Source organism: Charadrius vociferus, unplaced genomic scaffold (genome assembly GCF_000708025.1).
Source record: "Charadrius vociferus isolate BGI_N301 unplaced genomic scaffold, ASM70802v2 scaffold158, whole genome shotgun sequence".
NCBI classification, from domain to species: domain Eukaryota; kingdom Metazoa; phylum Chordata; class Aves; order Charadriiformes; family Charadriidae; genus Charadrius; species Charadrius vociferus.
In genome coordinates this window covers 4,320,941-4,334,027 of record NW_009661372.1, presented here as the reverse complement: position 1 = coordinate 4,334,027, position 13,087 = coordinate 4,320,941, and the positions used below count along the sequence as shown (strand labels likewise).

General features: G+C 38.1%; 1 protein-coding gene across 1 annotated transcript in view; it reads left to right on the top strand.

Annotated features, from left to right (window-relative positions):
• The window catches only part of KCNN2 (potassium intermediate/small conductance calcium-activated channel, subfamily N, member 2), a 75,529-nt gene extending 62,851 nt beyond the window's left edge, over positions 1–12,678 (top strand). Inside the window, exons 5-8 of the mRNA XM_009893809.1 lie at positions 2,112–2,222; positions 4,637–4,764; positions 10,012–10,081; positions 11,961–12,678. Coding sequence (XP_009892111.1) covers positions 2,112–2,222; positions 4,637–4,764; positions 10,012–10,081; positions 11,961–12,248 — 597 coding nt within the window. The 3' untranslated portion in view covers positions 12,249–12,678. The remainder of the gene's footprint in view (positions 1–2,111; positions 2,223–4,636; positions 4,765–10,011; positions 10,082–11,960) is intronic.
• Positions 12,679–13,087: the final 409 nt, after the last annotated feature.

Genomic DNA, 13,087 nt, shown 5'->3' with positions numbered 1-13,087 from the left:
AACACCTGGCCCTGGTTATTCTGACATATTGGGCCAAAAGATGTCTGCTTTCCCGTTCACGTTCTTGCCATTGTATGGGGTAATTTATTTATTTACTTGCCTACAGAGAAGTCTTCTGCATATTAGCACTTCCCTCCTGCCCTTCTTCACAGGAAGGAGACCAAAGGAGAGCTGTCTGTTTTCTGGGGAGTCAGAGCATATGGTAGAGTGTGTCCTGACTGGTTTTCTGAGAAGACTCAGTGCATTTCTGAAGTGCTCAGCCTTGAGCTGCATTGGCTGTCTTACAGAATCATAGAATCGTCTAGGTTGGAAGGGAGCTTTAAGATTATTGAGTCCAACCATCAACGTAACGCTGCCAAAACCAGCAATAAATGATGTCCCTAAGCACCACATTTACCTGTCCTTTAAATACCTCCAGGGTCTTCTTACTTTCTAACTCTTGGTAGGATGTGGAAAAGCAAAGGAGCGTATAGTCCCATTTTGGCTCATCTCATGGAGAGAGCAAGACTTCAGGTAAACTTCTGTGAAGGTCCATGTACACAGGGTTGGAGAACAGAGGCAGAGGGAACAGCAAAGTTAGAAACCTTAGTATTGAGGACAGGAGAGAAGCAGGAAATGTAGCAAAATTACAAGGCACTCATTAAGGGAATGTGGAAAGCTGTTGGGGATAGAAGCTTTGCTAGGTGAGAACTAATTGCAGAGAATTAGGTGTTTGTGAGGGAGCAGATGGATTTCTTGGAACAATCTACCAGAGGACTGGAGAATTAATTAATTGGAGACTTTCACAAAATTCACTGGGTGCCTCAGTAAGTAAGCAGAGAAGCAGATTCATTTTTTTGAGGACACTATGTGAATAAGGGTTTCCAATGAGTTAATTTATTTTGTACTCGCTATGTGTTTATTCATGTAATTTGCATTTTGGAACCTAGATTCAGAGATTTCTTCTGGATTTTCTGGAGAGATTAATGCAGTTACAGAGGTGGGGAATGGAGAGACAGTGATTTAATGGGAGAAATACAGAAAGTGGAAGAAAGCTCTGTGAATTAAAATGTGGTAAGCTTCAATGTGCAGCAAGAGATTGCTTTGTACTGGAGAGTAATTGACAAAGGTGCAATAACAACTAGATTGGGGTGAACCTGCAAGTTAAACACAGCCTAGTATCTGTAATGTGTTTTTTGTACCTTTTAAAAAAGAACCTGTAAAGATTTGTTGAAAAGAAAAAACACTAAGGCAGCAGAATTTATTAGTAGTGTAAAGTAAATGATACCTCTAGAGGTGGGTAATAGGTGCTGCTTCGCATTACCTGGCTCATTTTAGCCTTCTTTCCTTTTGTCCCCCTCAAAAAAAAAAACCATTTAAATCTGTCATGCTGATAAAGGCACTGTCATTTCAAAGGGACAGGTACCTACTGGCTTTGGCCTGTTGTGACCATGCATGTCTGTGTATATACATGCATATGCATACATATACAAAGGACAAATTAGAAAATCGATATTTTCTCCATCCAGGTTTTGAAGAAATGGTCTTGTATATGTGTGCTGTTTCAAATGTTCATAAGAGATGCAGAAATACTATAGGAAACGATCATTGAAGGACTCAGAAAACAACAGGGAAGTATACTAAAGTGATTAAATACTGAATTTATGATTATTTTTAGGCCCTACAGAAAATCCTAAGAAACTATTCTTTTCTTATATGCTAAATACTAATCTAATGTTATTTCCTCTTTAGCAAGTGCTGCAACCTTCAGACAATTGTTAAGAACAGGGTATTCTGTATTTATTTACTAATATTTTGGGGTTTAATAGTTGTTTGGATAACCCCTGTGTTTATGCACATCCGTGTTCAAATTTTAAACCCCTGCAGGAAGAAAAACAGAACTTTTAAATTACGCTGATCACTAATTATTTTGGTGCCTTGACAGTTTACCAGCCTGTAATTACTGACTTTTCCTATTACTCTGAACTGAAATAGCTGTAGCGTGTTCACTATATTTACCAGGGATGAATCACCTGATGCCTGCCATACTTCTACAGCAAAGGAGAAACTTCCACTAAAAATTCTGCAAAATGCAGTGGTAACACCTTGGGGGTTTGTTTTATTGTTTTCAGGGTGCTGGGTGCACTGCACTGGTGGTAGCTGTGGTGGCAAGGAAGTTAGAACTTACCAAAGCTGAAAAACATGTGCATAATTTCATGATGGACACCCAGCTAACTAAAAGAGTAAGTCACACTTTATATTCACAACTGAAAAGGAAATGTGTGTTAATTTATTTCTGCATTTGTTTTAAATAGTCTCCTGCTCCGTTCTTCTGAACTTTTTCAAGGGTGTGATTTTGCATGGAGGAGGAATTGAATGCCTCGAGCTTTTCTCTGAATTGAGGGCAACTGTGAGTTCTCAGCAGATTTTGAGGATTTGAATATTCTTCTGTAGAGGGTCCTTGCAGCTGGAAGATAATTGTTATAACCAACAGTTAAATGCTGTGAAACTAAAGACTATTATATTAAACTAAAGCACTTTCCTGCAGCATATGAGAAGAATATATAAAATCTTTTCACTTAGCTTTTCACTTAGCAGCACACAGTACTGAAGTGCCTTGAAAGGTGTTTGTAGATAATAATATTTTTAGAAGAGATTATTTAAAAAAACTCTTTAGAAATCCTTAGAATTCAGAAAAACGTATTTTAAACTTTTCCTTATGAAATACAATTTAAATTACACTAATGTCTTGGCAAATGAAAGAATACAACAAACAAGGCAATAGAAATCCTTTATTGAAATAAAACAGGACAGCGTTGAGGGAACAAGGAAATGGGTAGGAGCTGCACAGTCCACTCAACTTGTTTAATCTTCGCTATTGAGAAGACCCAATATGGAGAGGAAGGTCCTTACACTCACAAGAGGAACTCAACAGAGCTTGTCCTTACTGATGGGCGGATAGGGATGTCGACGCCTGAGCTGGAAACCACGGCTCTGCTCCGGGTGGGAAGGAGGTTGGCTGCCTCAGCACAGCTCCATGCAGTGGTGCAGTGCTGCGCTGCCACAGGTCCTCTGCTGTAGAGAGCCGTGTCGTGTCTCTGCAAGCGGTGTTTCCAGGACACGTCAGCACACCATTTCGGTTGTGCTGGCTCCCTCCTTTCTATGCTGGTCACCACTAACAGCCTGTATCTCCCCTAAGCAGTCACGGTGGGAAATGGCTAAGGCTGAGTAGGGAGGCAGTTCTTATGTAGGTATAAAGGGTGTCTGAGTTGAGATGTCTGTCTGAACTTGTTGATCTACACTCCTGGTGTAGTCAGGTTAAGGTCTTGTTAATACTAGACCACAGACAACAATTTGTCCCTTCCTAACACAGGCACTTTTCTAGTGCCATCTGACAGCTGAGCTCAAAATGTCCCTCAGGAGGGGAGAAAGGTTTTGTAAAGATTGGGCAGGTTTTGAATCTGTTGTTCATTTGTGCCTCTTAAAATGTATTTTATTGAGCTATCCTTTATATAAATCTAGGTATCAGTCTAATACTGTATACAAGTGGTGCTTTGGTAGCTTCAAACTCATGAAACTCAAAGCACATAAAAATCCAACCAAGCAAACAAATGTGAGATGCACATCAGGTCACAAATTGGTTACGTAGATGCTAGAGGTGTTTCCTCACAGCCTGAAGGTAGCCATACCTTATGCAAATGCAAGGACTAGGTAGAGATTGTGAGGAAGTCTCTAAAATTAGGTTGTGCTTCCAATGAAGTCAGGACCAAGGTTCTCCAACACTCCTACAGGTACAAGGTGAGGACCTTGTGCTGGGAAGAGCTACTGCATGGCATTCCTGCAATGCCTTTACTTAGACATTGATTTAGCTCTAATGCTGCAGTGACTGGCATATGAAGTTTCAGGGAGAGAAAATAAAGATGAATAATAAGGATGGTTTTCCTTTGCAAGTAACCTAGTCATTCTGTCATTAATCAACATTGCATTGAAATTCTTTGTCTTTTGTTTTCAAGCATTCTTGAAAATTTTGTAGGGCCTAAGAAAAAACTGTAGGTACTCTAACATTTAACATTTTATAGAAAGCCTCATTTAAAGAAAAAATTCAAAGCACTTATGAAATAGAACACTAGCTACATTGATTGACAAGATATTTTTTCATCTTCTCACAGAATGGTAACAAAGAAACAGGAATAAAAATATAAACAAAAAAAGTATGTTCAAACAGCTCTGGAAATTTAAAAGATTGTTAAAATGCTAAAAGAACTAAGAGGTACTAACCATAGAACAAGAAGGAAATTTTATGATCCTATTAAATACGTTTAGTTAATTACCATACAGATAATGCATTGGTATTTCCTCACTGTAATTTATATTGCCATAAACACCAAACGGTACTAACTCTTTAAAGGGGAACAAATTATTCCCCAATGAAAAGAGAGATGGTCCCAATAGCATGTTTAGAGGTAACACGGAAATTGCTCAGCTGTCCCCTTGGTCCAGTTATTGCTTTCTGCCCTCAGTGCTGCAGCTCCTTGGTGTACCCACTTCTCACAGTTAGGCAGGGTCTTAAGTGCTTTAGAAAGGGTTTATACCAGAAAAGAAACAACGTGACATGATGCTACTTTTGTCAACCTGGTGTTTTTCTTTTATTAAACAGGTGAAAAATGCAGCGGCCAATGTACTCAGGGAAACATGGTTAATTTATAAAAGTACAAAGCTGGTTAAAAAGATAGACCATGCGAAAGTAAGGAAACATCAACGAAAATTCTTGCAAGCTATTCATCAGTAAGTACTGTTTTGCTTTGGTTTTTCTCTCCAAGTGCTTTGTCTCTTAGTTTCCCTCTCCCTCATAGTCACACTTAGTCCCCGTGTCCCAACCTGCCCTCTCCCTTCTCTCCTCCCCCACTCTCTCTCTTCCCCTTCATAGATCATTGCTCTTGAGGTTGATTTTTCTCTAAGAGTAAGACAAAGATGAGGTTTTACTGCATTACCTGTTTATGAAAACATAAAAAACTATATTGGCTGTGTCTGTCCAATATGGGGCAAATCAAACTTGTCTATATTTTTTTAGAAGTTTCCTATGCTTCCTGAATTAGCTAAGATTTTTTTTTGTGTTTCGCCACCGAGACTATCCTTTGTTGTTACATGTTGGCTTACAGGTAGTAAGATACATGCTACAATAGACAGAAGAAAATGAAAAAAATTTCATTTGTAGTAGATGTTTCAATAATTTAAAATCAGAATGATGTGATAGAACAGAGCCTATGAGTATGTATGTAGTGATTAATGAAAAGAACATGCATCAAGCATCGTTGGACAGCCCAAATGCAATCAGTTGCTTCTCTCCGCCATATATTCTCAGTGCATAAAATCAAATATTGGTATGTCAGCTATGATCCTTGACATCCATTCTAGAAAATGGGAGTATATGCCAACAGTTGTGTGACCTTTGAGCACCTCTGACATGATTCAGATGAGTTCTTCCCCTCTACTGAAATCTTAAAGGGTTGAAAACAAGCCTGAAAACTGTAACCAGTAGTAGGATTAAATTGAATTATGATATTGCCAGACTGTAAGTATTTATCTAAAATTCTTAATACATATTTGTCATAAAGCATGTGAAAACCAGCAGAATTGCACAATGATTCGGTTACTCTTCCTTGGACTATATGGGAAAAAAAAAGATACCTTTGTTCCTAGGAACCACAAAGACTTCTTGAGTAATGGTCAGGACCCATGCCACTATTTGTTTGCTGTATTTGATGTCCCCATCAAGCCCGAGGCAGCCATTTGTACAGCCTGTGAAGCTAGTTTTCATGAATAACTGGGGAGATGTAGGTAAATTAAGTAAGTTTAATTTCACACTGACGTTTGATAGCATTTGGGTGTGGGGCTGTGTCGGAGCCCACCTGTGAGGAGATGTGAGGGAAGCATCCATCAGGAAAAGAACAACTACGTGTCATCTTGCACGAAAGACAGGAAGGAAGGACCAGATTATCACAGAATCAGAGAATCACACGATCTCTTAGATTGGAAAAGACCTGTAAGATCATCTAATCCAATCATTAACCTAACACTGACAAGCCCACCACTAAACCATTTCCCTAAGCACTATATCTACACGACCCTTAAATGCCTCCAGGGATGGGGACTCCACCACTGCCCTGGGTAATGCGTTCCAATGCCTGATGAACCTTTCAGTAAAGAAATTCTTTCTAATATCCAATCTAAACTTCCCTTGGCGCAACTTGAAGCTGTTTCCTCTTGTTCTATCACCTGTTACTTGACAGAACAGGTCGACTCCCACCTCTCTGCAACCTCCTTTGTAGCTGTAGACAACGATAAGGTCTCCCCTGAGCCTCCTTTTCTCCAGGCTACACAACCTCCATTCCCTCAGCTGCTCCTCATAAGACATGTGCTCCAGACCCCTCACCAGTTTCGTTGCCCTTCTCTGGACATGGTCCAGTGCATCAATGTCCTTTTTGTGGTGAGGGGCACAAAACTGAACACAGTACTCAAGATGCGGCCTCACCACTGCTGAATACAGGGATGAAATCATCTCCTTGGTCCTACTGGCTATGCTATTCCTGATTAGTAAATTTAGGCTAACAATTATTGTTTCACTGTTTTGTAGCAATGTTTTAAAGCAATGGGTAGCTAAGCTTAAGATACAAAGTATTTTATAAACCTTGATTACTATATTATATTTAGCAGACTTGCAGGATTAAATGTTACTGTGCTATTGCAGAAATAATTGAAGGAATAAAAAGATGGCAAAAGTCAAGGCATTTTTATGTGGATATAAAAAGTGTATGTATTTTCCCAGTATGGTCATCCTGCTTAGCTTAAAGGATTGGGAGGCAGAGAGGAGTGGCAGGGGTTCTGGGATAGAGGATGACATGTCCTGTGCCTCCATTGCTGTACCTGAATCCTTGATTGCAAAGGTTATTCCTTAATGTTTTAACTTTGCTATTTATTTTGTGTGTGTGTGTCTGTATGTGTGTGTGTGTGTGTGCACGCGTGCACATATGTTCAGAGAAGAATCTAAAAAGCACAGCAGGCTCGATCTGCAGCTTTATGTATCATTCAAGCCCAGAAGAGCTTCACAGGATGTAAAGTGTTGTTCTGCACCTGCCTTAAAAATTCATTAATCAGGTGGGGTGAAGAAGATGGCAGCAGTAATTTTTTCCTAGCTGTGCCAGCCAAACTTTGAACAGCTCTGTTAATAATGCATTTCCCTCTGTCCTTTAGCGCTTTGCATCCCATTAGCAAAACTTCTGTACTTCTGCGAAAAAAAAAAAAAGGATCATTTTCTCAATATACTGAAGAATGTGCCATGGATGAAAATGTTGCTCTAGCAGTTTGCTTTCTTCCAGCTGTAGCAGACTTGCTATGCTGTGGGTGCAAATTATTTTTCTCCCATTGCATCTTTGAACTTTTCTCAAGTGACTCATGGTAGTATATGGCTCTTTTCCATCTTTCTGGATTCTTAGGTTTTTATTGGTCCCCCTCCGTCACCTTCCAACCATTTCACTGGAGACAGAAGTAAAAGGAGTGAAGTTTCAGGGCCAGTTTTATACAAGAAACCAGAGCAGATCATGATAACAGTCTCAAAACCCACGGTCACGGCTCTAAAACTGCCTTCAGCTGGTCTGGGTCTTTTTAGGTTCTCATGCACACTAAATAAGATGAAGGTGAAATCATCACTCTGAATGATAGTATTAAAATCCATTTTATGTATTGTATGAACAAGAAAATCTACAGATGGTAGTTAATGGGAAGGTTTGAAGCTATTGCAGATTCCTTCACCATGAATACAAGTGAGTGAGTTAGACTCCACCTCAGGCAGTTACTGATTGAAAGAAGTAGCAGCTCCCTTGGATTTCCCACCTGCTGAATCGAGCCCACTGTGCTCATTTGGTTGTTTTAGTATATTTTACAGTTTGTTTTCTTTTGTTTTGTCTTTTTATTTCAACAAAATGCAAATAGAGCTCGGAAGTAAGTTGTATAAGCTGTTCCTTTCTAAATTTGCAGAATTTACCACTGTCTGCATGCAAAAAATAAGAGTCTTTATTTGTGAACTTCGGTGGTCTGATTGCTGCCATGGAAACGCGATCCAGAATCATGATCTTTTGCTGTGATAAGTGAAGTTCATAAAATCAAGATGTTTCATATTTTCTCATAATGAATTTAGGAACGAAAGTCTGACAGTTTTCTTTAAATCCAGCTGCTGCAGCTAAAGACTTGCCATTACCTAAAGATACAACTTTACAGTCTGTGATAGGTATTGGGTTGGTTACCATGAGGAATTATCATGTTGGTGTCAGCTGGTACTTGTATTGCTAGAAAAACAATGGATTTCTTGGCATTGTATAATTAAAATACTAACTCACAAACAGATAAGTCAATGAATCTTCAGAAAAGCAGAAAACACATATTCTGCAAATTATTTGAGAGATGCTCACCAAACACTAGGGTTACTATTCTCCAGTCAAATCATTTGAGCAATTATTCTGTTCTGAGACTGTAGTGATATAACTCCATACCTTGGAGACTCCTCCCTGTTTTTGCTTTAGAATAGCTCCAGCTCATTGCCTCTGAAAGCAGCATTCCTACTGTCTGCATTTATGTTGTGCTCCGAAGGAAGTCTCCAGGAGAAGAAGAGCATGTGGCATTCCAGTAACAAGCCACTGGAATGTCAACTTTCTATGAACGATTGATTTCTACCTTAACAGAGTTATTTCCATGTGTTTTAAAAGAATTTTCATTCTTCACAACTTATTTTCTCATGATGCTTAGCCTAGATATGAAAGGAAATGCTCGGTAACTAAAGATATGAACAGAAACTTTCTGATTTTGGAATATCTCCAAGAAGGCTTTCTTTAAAGTAGCTTTCTAACACCGTCACTGAGAAATAGGCAGAGTATGCATTAGCAACCCACCTGCCATAAAATGCTGTCAAACTTATTTTCATTTGACAGCTAACCAAATTGTTAGCTTGGTTGGCCCTTGACATACTAGTAGATTGCCTGGTATCTTATCACACATTGTAAATTGATATATTGCTTTTGAAAAATGCCGTTTCCTGCTAAGAACAGCCACCAGAAAAGTCATGGAAAGTCCAAGTATTTCTCTGTTGGGAAATGTTGAACAAATAACTCATACTTAAGAGAGAAATTGCTTATTTGTGAAAATCACATCTGCAAAGCACTCGTCTATTAGTTAATCTGAAAAGCATGGACTTTGTTGCAGGGAACACATAACAATGGTCATGTATATATCTTTCAAAGAATGTGCATAACTAATAATAATGCAGATAGGTAGGCATCAAAGAGAAAAATGTACCTTTGCTGCTTCTTTCGTAGTTTTTCAATGCTGTAGTTTGAATAGCAGATTGAGAAGGAATGTCTAATGTAAGTTTAAAATGCAATCCTATTTAAATTCACAAATTAAGTAAGAAAATCAGATGTATTGGCAAGTATGTTGGTTATTTAGCTGCTGGTCAGATGAAAGTTCTGTTTAAAGTAATGAGAAACTCACTTATCACTGTATTTCCATCAGGTTCAAACACCTGCTAACCCAATCCATTTCCGACAGAACAGGGCTACTACCTGTATCTAGTCATGTAGGCATGGGAAGATTCTTGATTGCTACAACATCAATGACAAAAAAACCCAGTTGTTCTATGTTTCTTCCTATATCTACTTGTCACGATACTGAGGCTTTGAGGAATGTTTTGGCTTTCTTTCATATAGTCTGGATAAATTGTTATCTCCCTTTTTGAATTCAACTTTGACCATGGCAAATGGTATTCTCAAGGACATCACATTTCCTTGCTCTTTCCTTTTTTGCGGTGTTGAAGAAGCATGCTTCTCATTGTAGCAGGCACATGACCAATTCTGACTTTACACAAAGTACTCAAGGCATTGTCCATGCAGTTATTTGCTCTTGTAAGTTTTGTGCATGCTTTTTAGAAATCCTAAGATGAACACATACACAAAAAAAAATCTGACTTAAAATTCCAATTTTTAGATTAAGAAGTGTAAAAATGGAACAAAGAAAACTGAATGATCAAGCCAACACTTTGGTGGACCTGGCAAAGGTTAGTAGGCAATTACTGTTGTTAAAACAAGTGAAAATGTTAAACGTTATACATGCAAATATTGTTAACAATTTTGTTATTTGTAGAAAATGAAAATATGTGTGTGTTTTGTGGTAACACTGAATGAAACACCTTGTTTATGGCTCTGACCAAAGTTTGAATGCACCTTATTGGGGTTTTTTTTATACATTTGAAAAACATTCCGCAATTGAGAGGCTGATCCTGAGAGCTCCTGAAGTGACTGCAGTGATCATGGTAAATGCTGAACTGTGAGTGAGCTGTAGTAGTGTAGTGCTGCATAGTAAAGAGATTTCCTGTCCGGTGATAGTGGTTGTCGTGTGAGGGACCATAGTACACAGGCTCTCACGCAGACTGGAATTAGAGGTTCTGGTTTTCTATTCTGCTGTCTTATGCAGCAGTGACTTTGGACAAGTAAATTTAGGTCTGCATTTGTTTAATTTTTTATAATGAATAATAGCTGCCTACTTTGCCAACATATCATAAGGCTTTATGAATCTTTTTTAAGTCATTTGAGATGAGGTAAAAGAAGCTACTCAGTGGCAAACTGCTTGTCTATTGTTGCTGTAATTTTTCATTAGTATAAAATAATGAGTAGAGAGTTAGAGGGCTGAGCTGATAGCATTCCAGGTTTCACATTAGACCTCAGTATTTAACAGTTACTTTGATCTTAATTTGAGGCTACGTTAGAGGCATTAATGGGCTTCTCCGAAGAGTTTCTTGTACACCTCTTCATGTACCTCAAAACTCTCCAATTTAAAGTGCATAAAAGCAAAGCTTAAACTCTTCAGTGTTCATTCCCCTTTTGCTTTAGAGAACCACCTGACAACTTCAGTTGCTGAAAATATGTTTCAGTCTAATGCTTCTGGCAACTGATAAGGAATTTGCAGATACTGTTTAATGTAGACTACTTTGCTTTCAAGGGTTATGCTAGCATCTTGAAACGGGGCAGAGAAATGGGTTATCAACACTCATCTGGTACTGAAGTGCTTTACCCTTCAGGCAGGCAGTCGTTCAATTAATTTTCATTCCCTTTGGATGATTTATAAACTTCAACCGGTTTGTCTACTGTTTTACATCCAGTTTTGACTCTAGTTTAAGTCAAATCCTAAGTCTGAGTCTATCAGAGGGAGAAATTGAGTCATTATTTTTAACCAGTTCCAAGTCTCTATGAAATAACACATTTCAGATTACGTTTTTACTGACCACTATGGCATTTTAAAGTACGCTCTATATACTTGCTGTAACCAGACACTGTTTCGTAGAGGGCAGATAGATAGATTGGGAAACGCAGAAGTAGAGAAGCATACAATGGCATTTTTACTCCTTGCACTACATTTCTAAAACAATCCACCCAACTGCTCTTACTGCAGCCAGTTAACAAAAATCCAGTCAGTTTAAGGAGGAGGCAGATGAGCAACACTTGTGTTCTGCTTAGAAGAATGAGCGTGTTTAGAATGAGAGAAAACACAGAAAAGTCAAGGATGGATCCTGGCTTTGGAGCCTTTGGTCTCCTGGTGGCTTACACAACTGACTGTTCACAAAGCTTAGCATGGTACATTTCTAAGCACCTGAACTTCCAAAAAAAGTCTTGTCTTTTGTCTAATTCGTTTAGACCTTGAAATCTAATATCAAAATATATTACATTTCTGCTCAGAAAATTTAGTAGAAAGTTTATTCTGAATCTTCAAGGAAAATTGTTTCCCAAGACTAGGTATGGTTATAATATTCATAACCTTTTTTTTTTTTTTTTTTTTTTTGTGAAGTGCAAAAGCATTTACAAAACCTTGTAGAGTTGTGCTGCTTGTTAAAACATCTGTAAGGTCTCTCTAAACCTTTGTTTCCATCCTTCTACTTCCAGACTCAAAACATCATGTATGACATGATTTCTGACTTAAACGAAAGAAGCGAAGATTTTGAGAAGAGAATTGTTACTCTGGAAACTAAACTGGAAACTTTAATTGGTAGCATTCAAGCTCTCCCTGGACTGATTAGCCAGACAATCAGCCAGCAGCAAAGGGATTTCCTCGAGGCTCAGATACAAAATTATGATAAGCATGTTGCCTACAGTGCTGAACGATCACGATCCTTGTCAAGAAGAAGGAGATCATCCTCCACAGCACCACCAACTTCATCAGAGAGTAGCTAGAAGAGAATAAGTTAACCACAAAATAAAGACTTTTTGCCATCATATGGTCAATATTTTAGCTTTTATTGTAAAGCCCTATGGTTCTAACCAGTGTTATCTGGGTTCTGATGTCAGAATCCTGGAAACCTGAACACGTTTTAGGCCAAAATGAGTGAAAACTCTTCTTTTTTCCCCCTCCTCCTCTCAGATGCACAGTGAATGCACCTATTATTGCTATATTAGATTGTTCCTCCTGTAATTTCACTAACTTTTTATTCATGCACTTCAAAAAAACTTTACTACTACAGTATATAATATAATTAAAAGGTTGATTTCTGCACATAGTTGCTTGGTTACTTGGACTTAACAACTAAAAAAAAAACCTCACAATCAAAAGGCCTAATTATAAACTTCTAAGAAACAAAATTGAAGCTTAATAATTATCTCTCAGTATGAAAACTAATTCTCTAAACTTTGCTTGCAGTGGAGGGGGAAAAAATCAATATTCATCTAACAGTGTGCTGTATATGTATAGTCATTTTAAAAGGTCACTGACAGCTTCGATTTCTGAAGTGATTAATTAAAAATATAGTTTATCCTAGAAAATAAGTTATGAAGTACGCTATGGGTTTTTTAAATCTTCTTAGGGCTTTTGTTTAACATGCATTTGTACACACACACATAGATAATATATATACATATATACTTATGTATATAAAATTATTTATGCAATGCCCATGGCAAAGATCTTTTAAACTGACTATTTGTAAAGCTACTGGCATGCAAAAAGCACAGGTAAAGTCCTGTTCATTTATTCAGAGTCTCATAATTATGCCAGGTAAATATGTCCAGACAGAAGC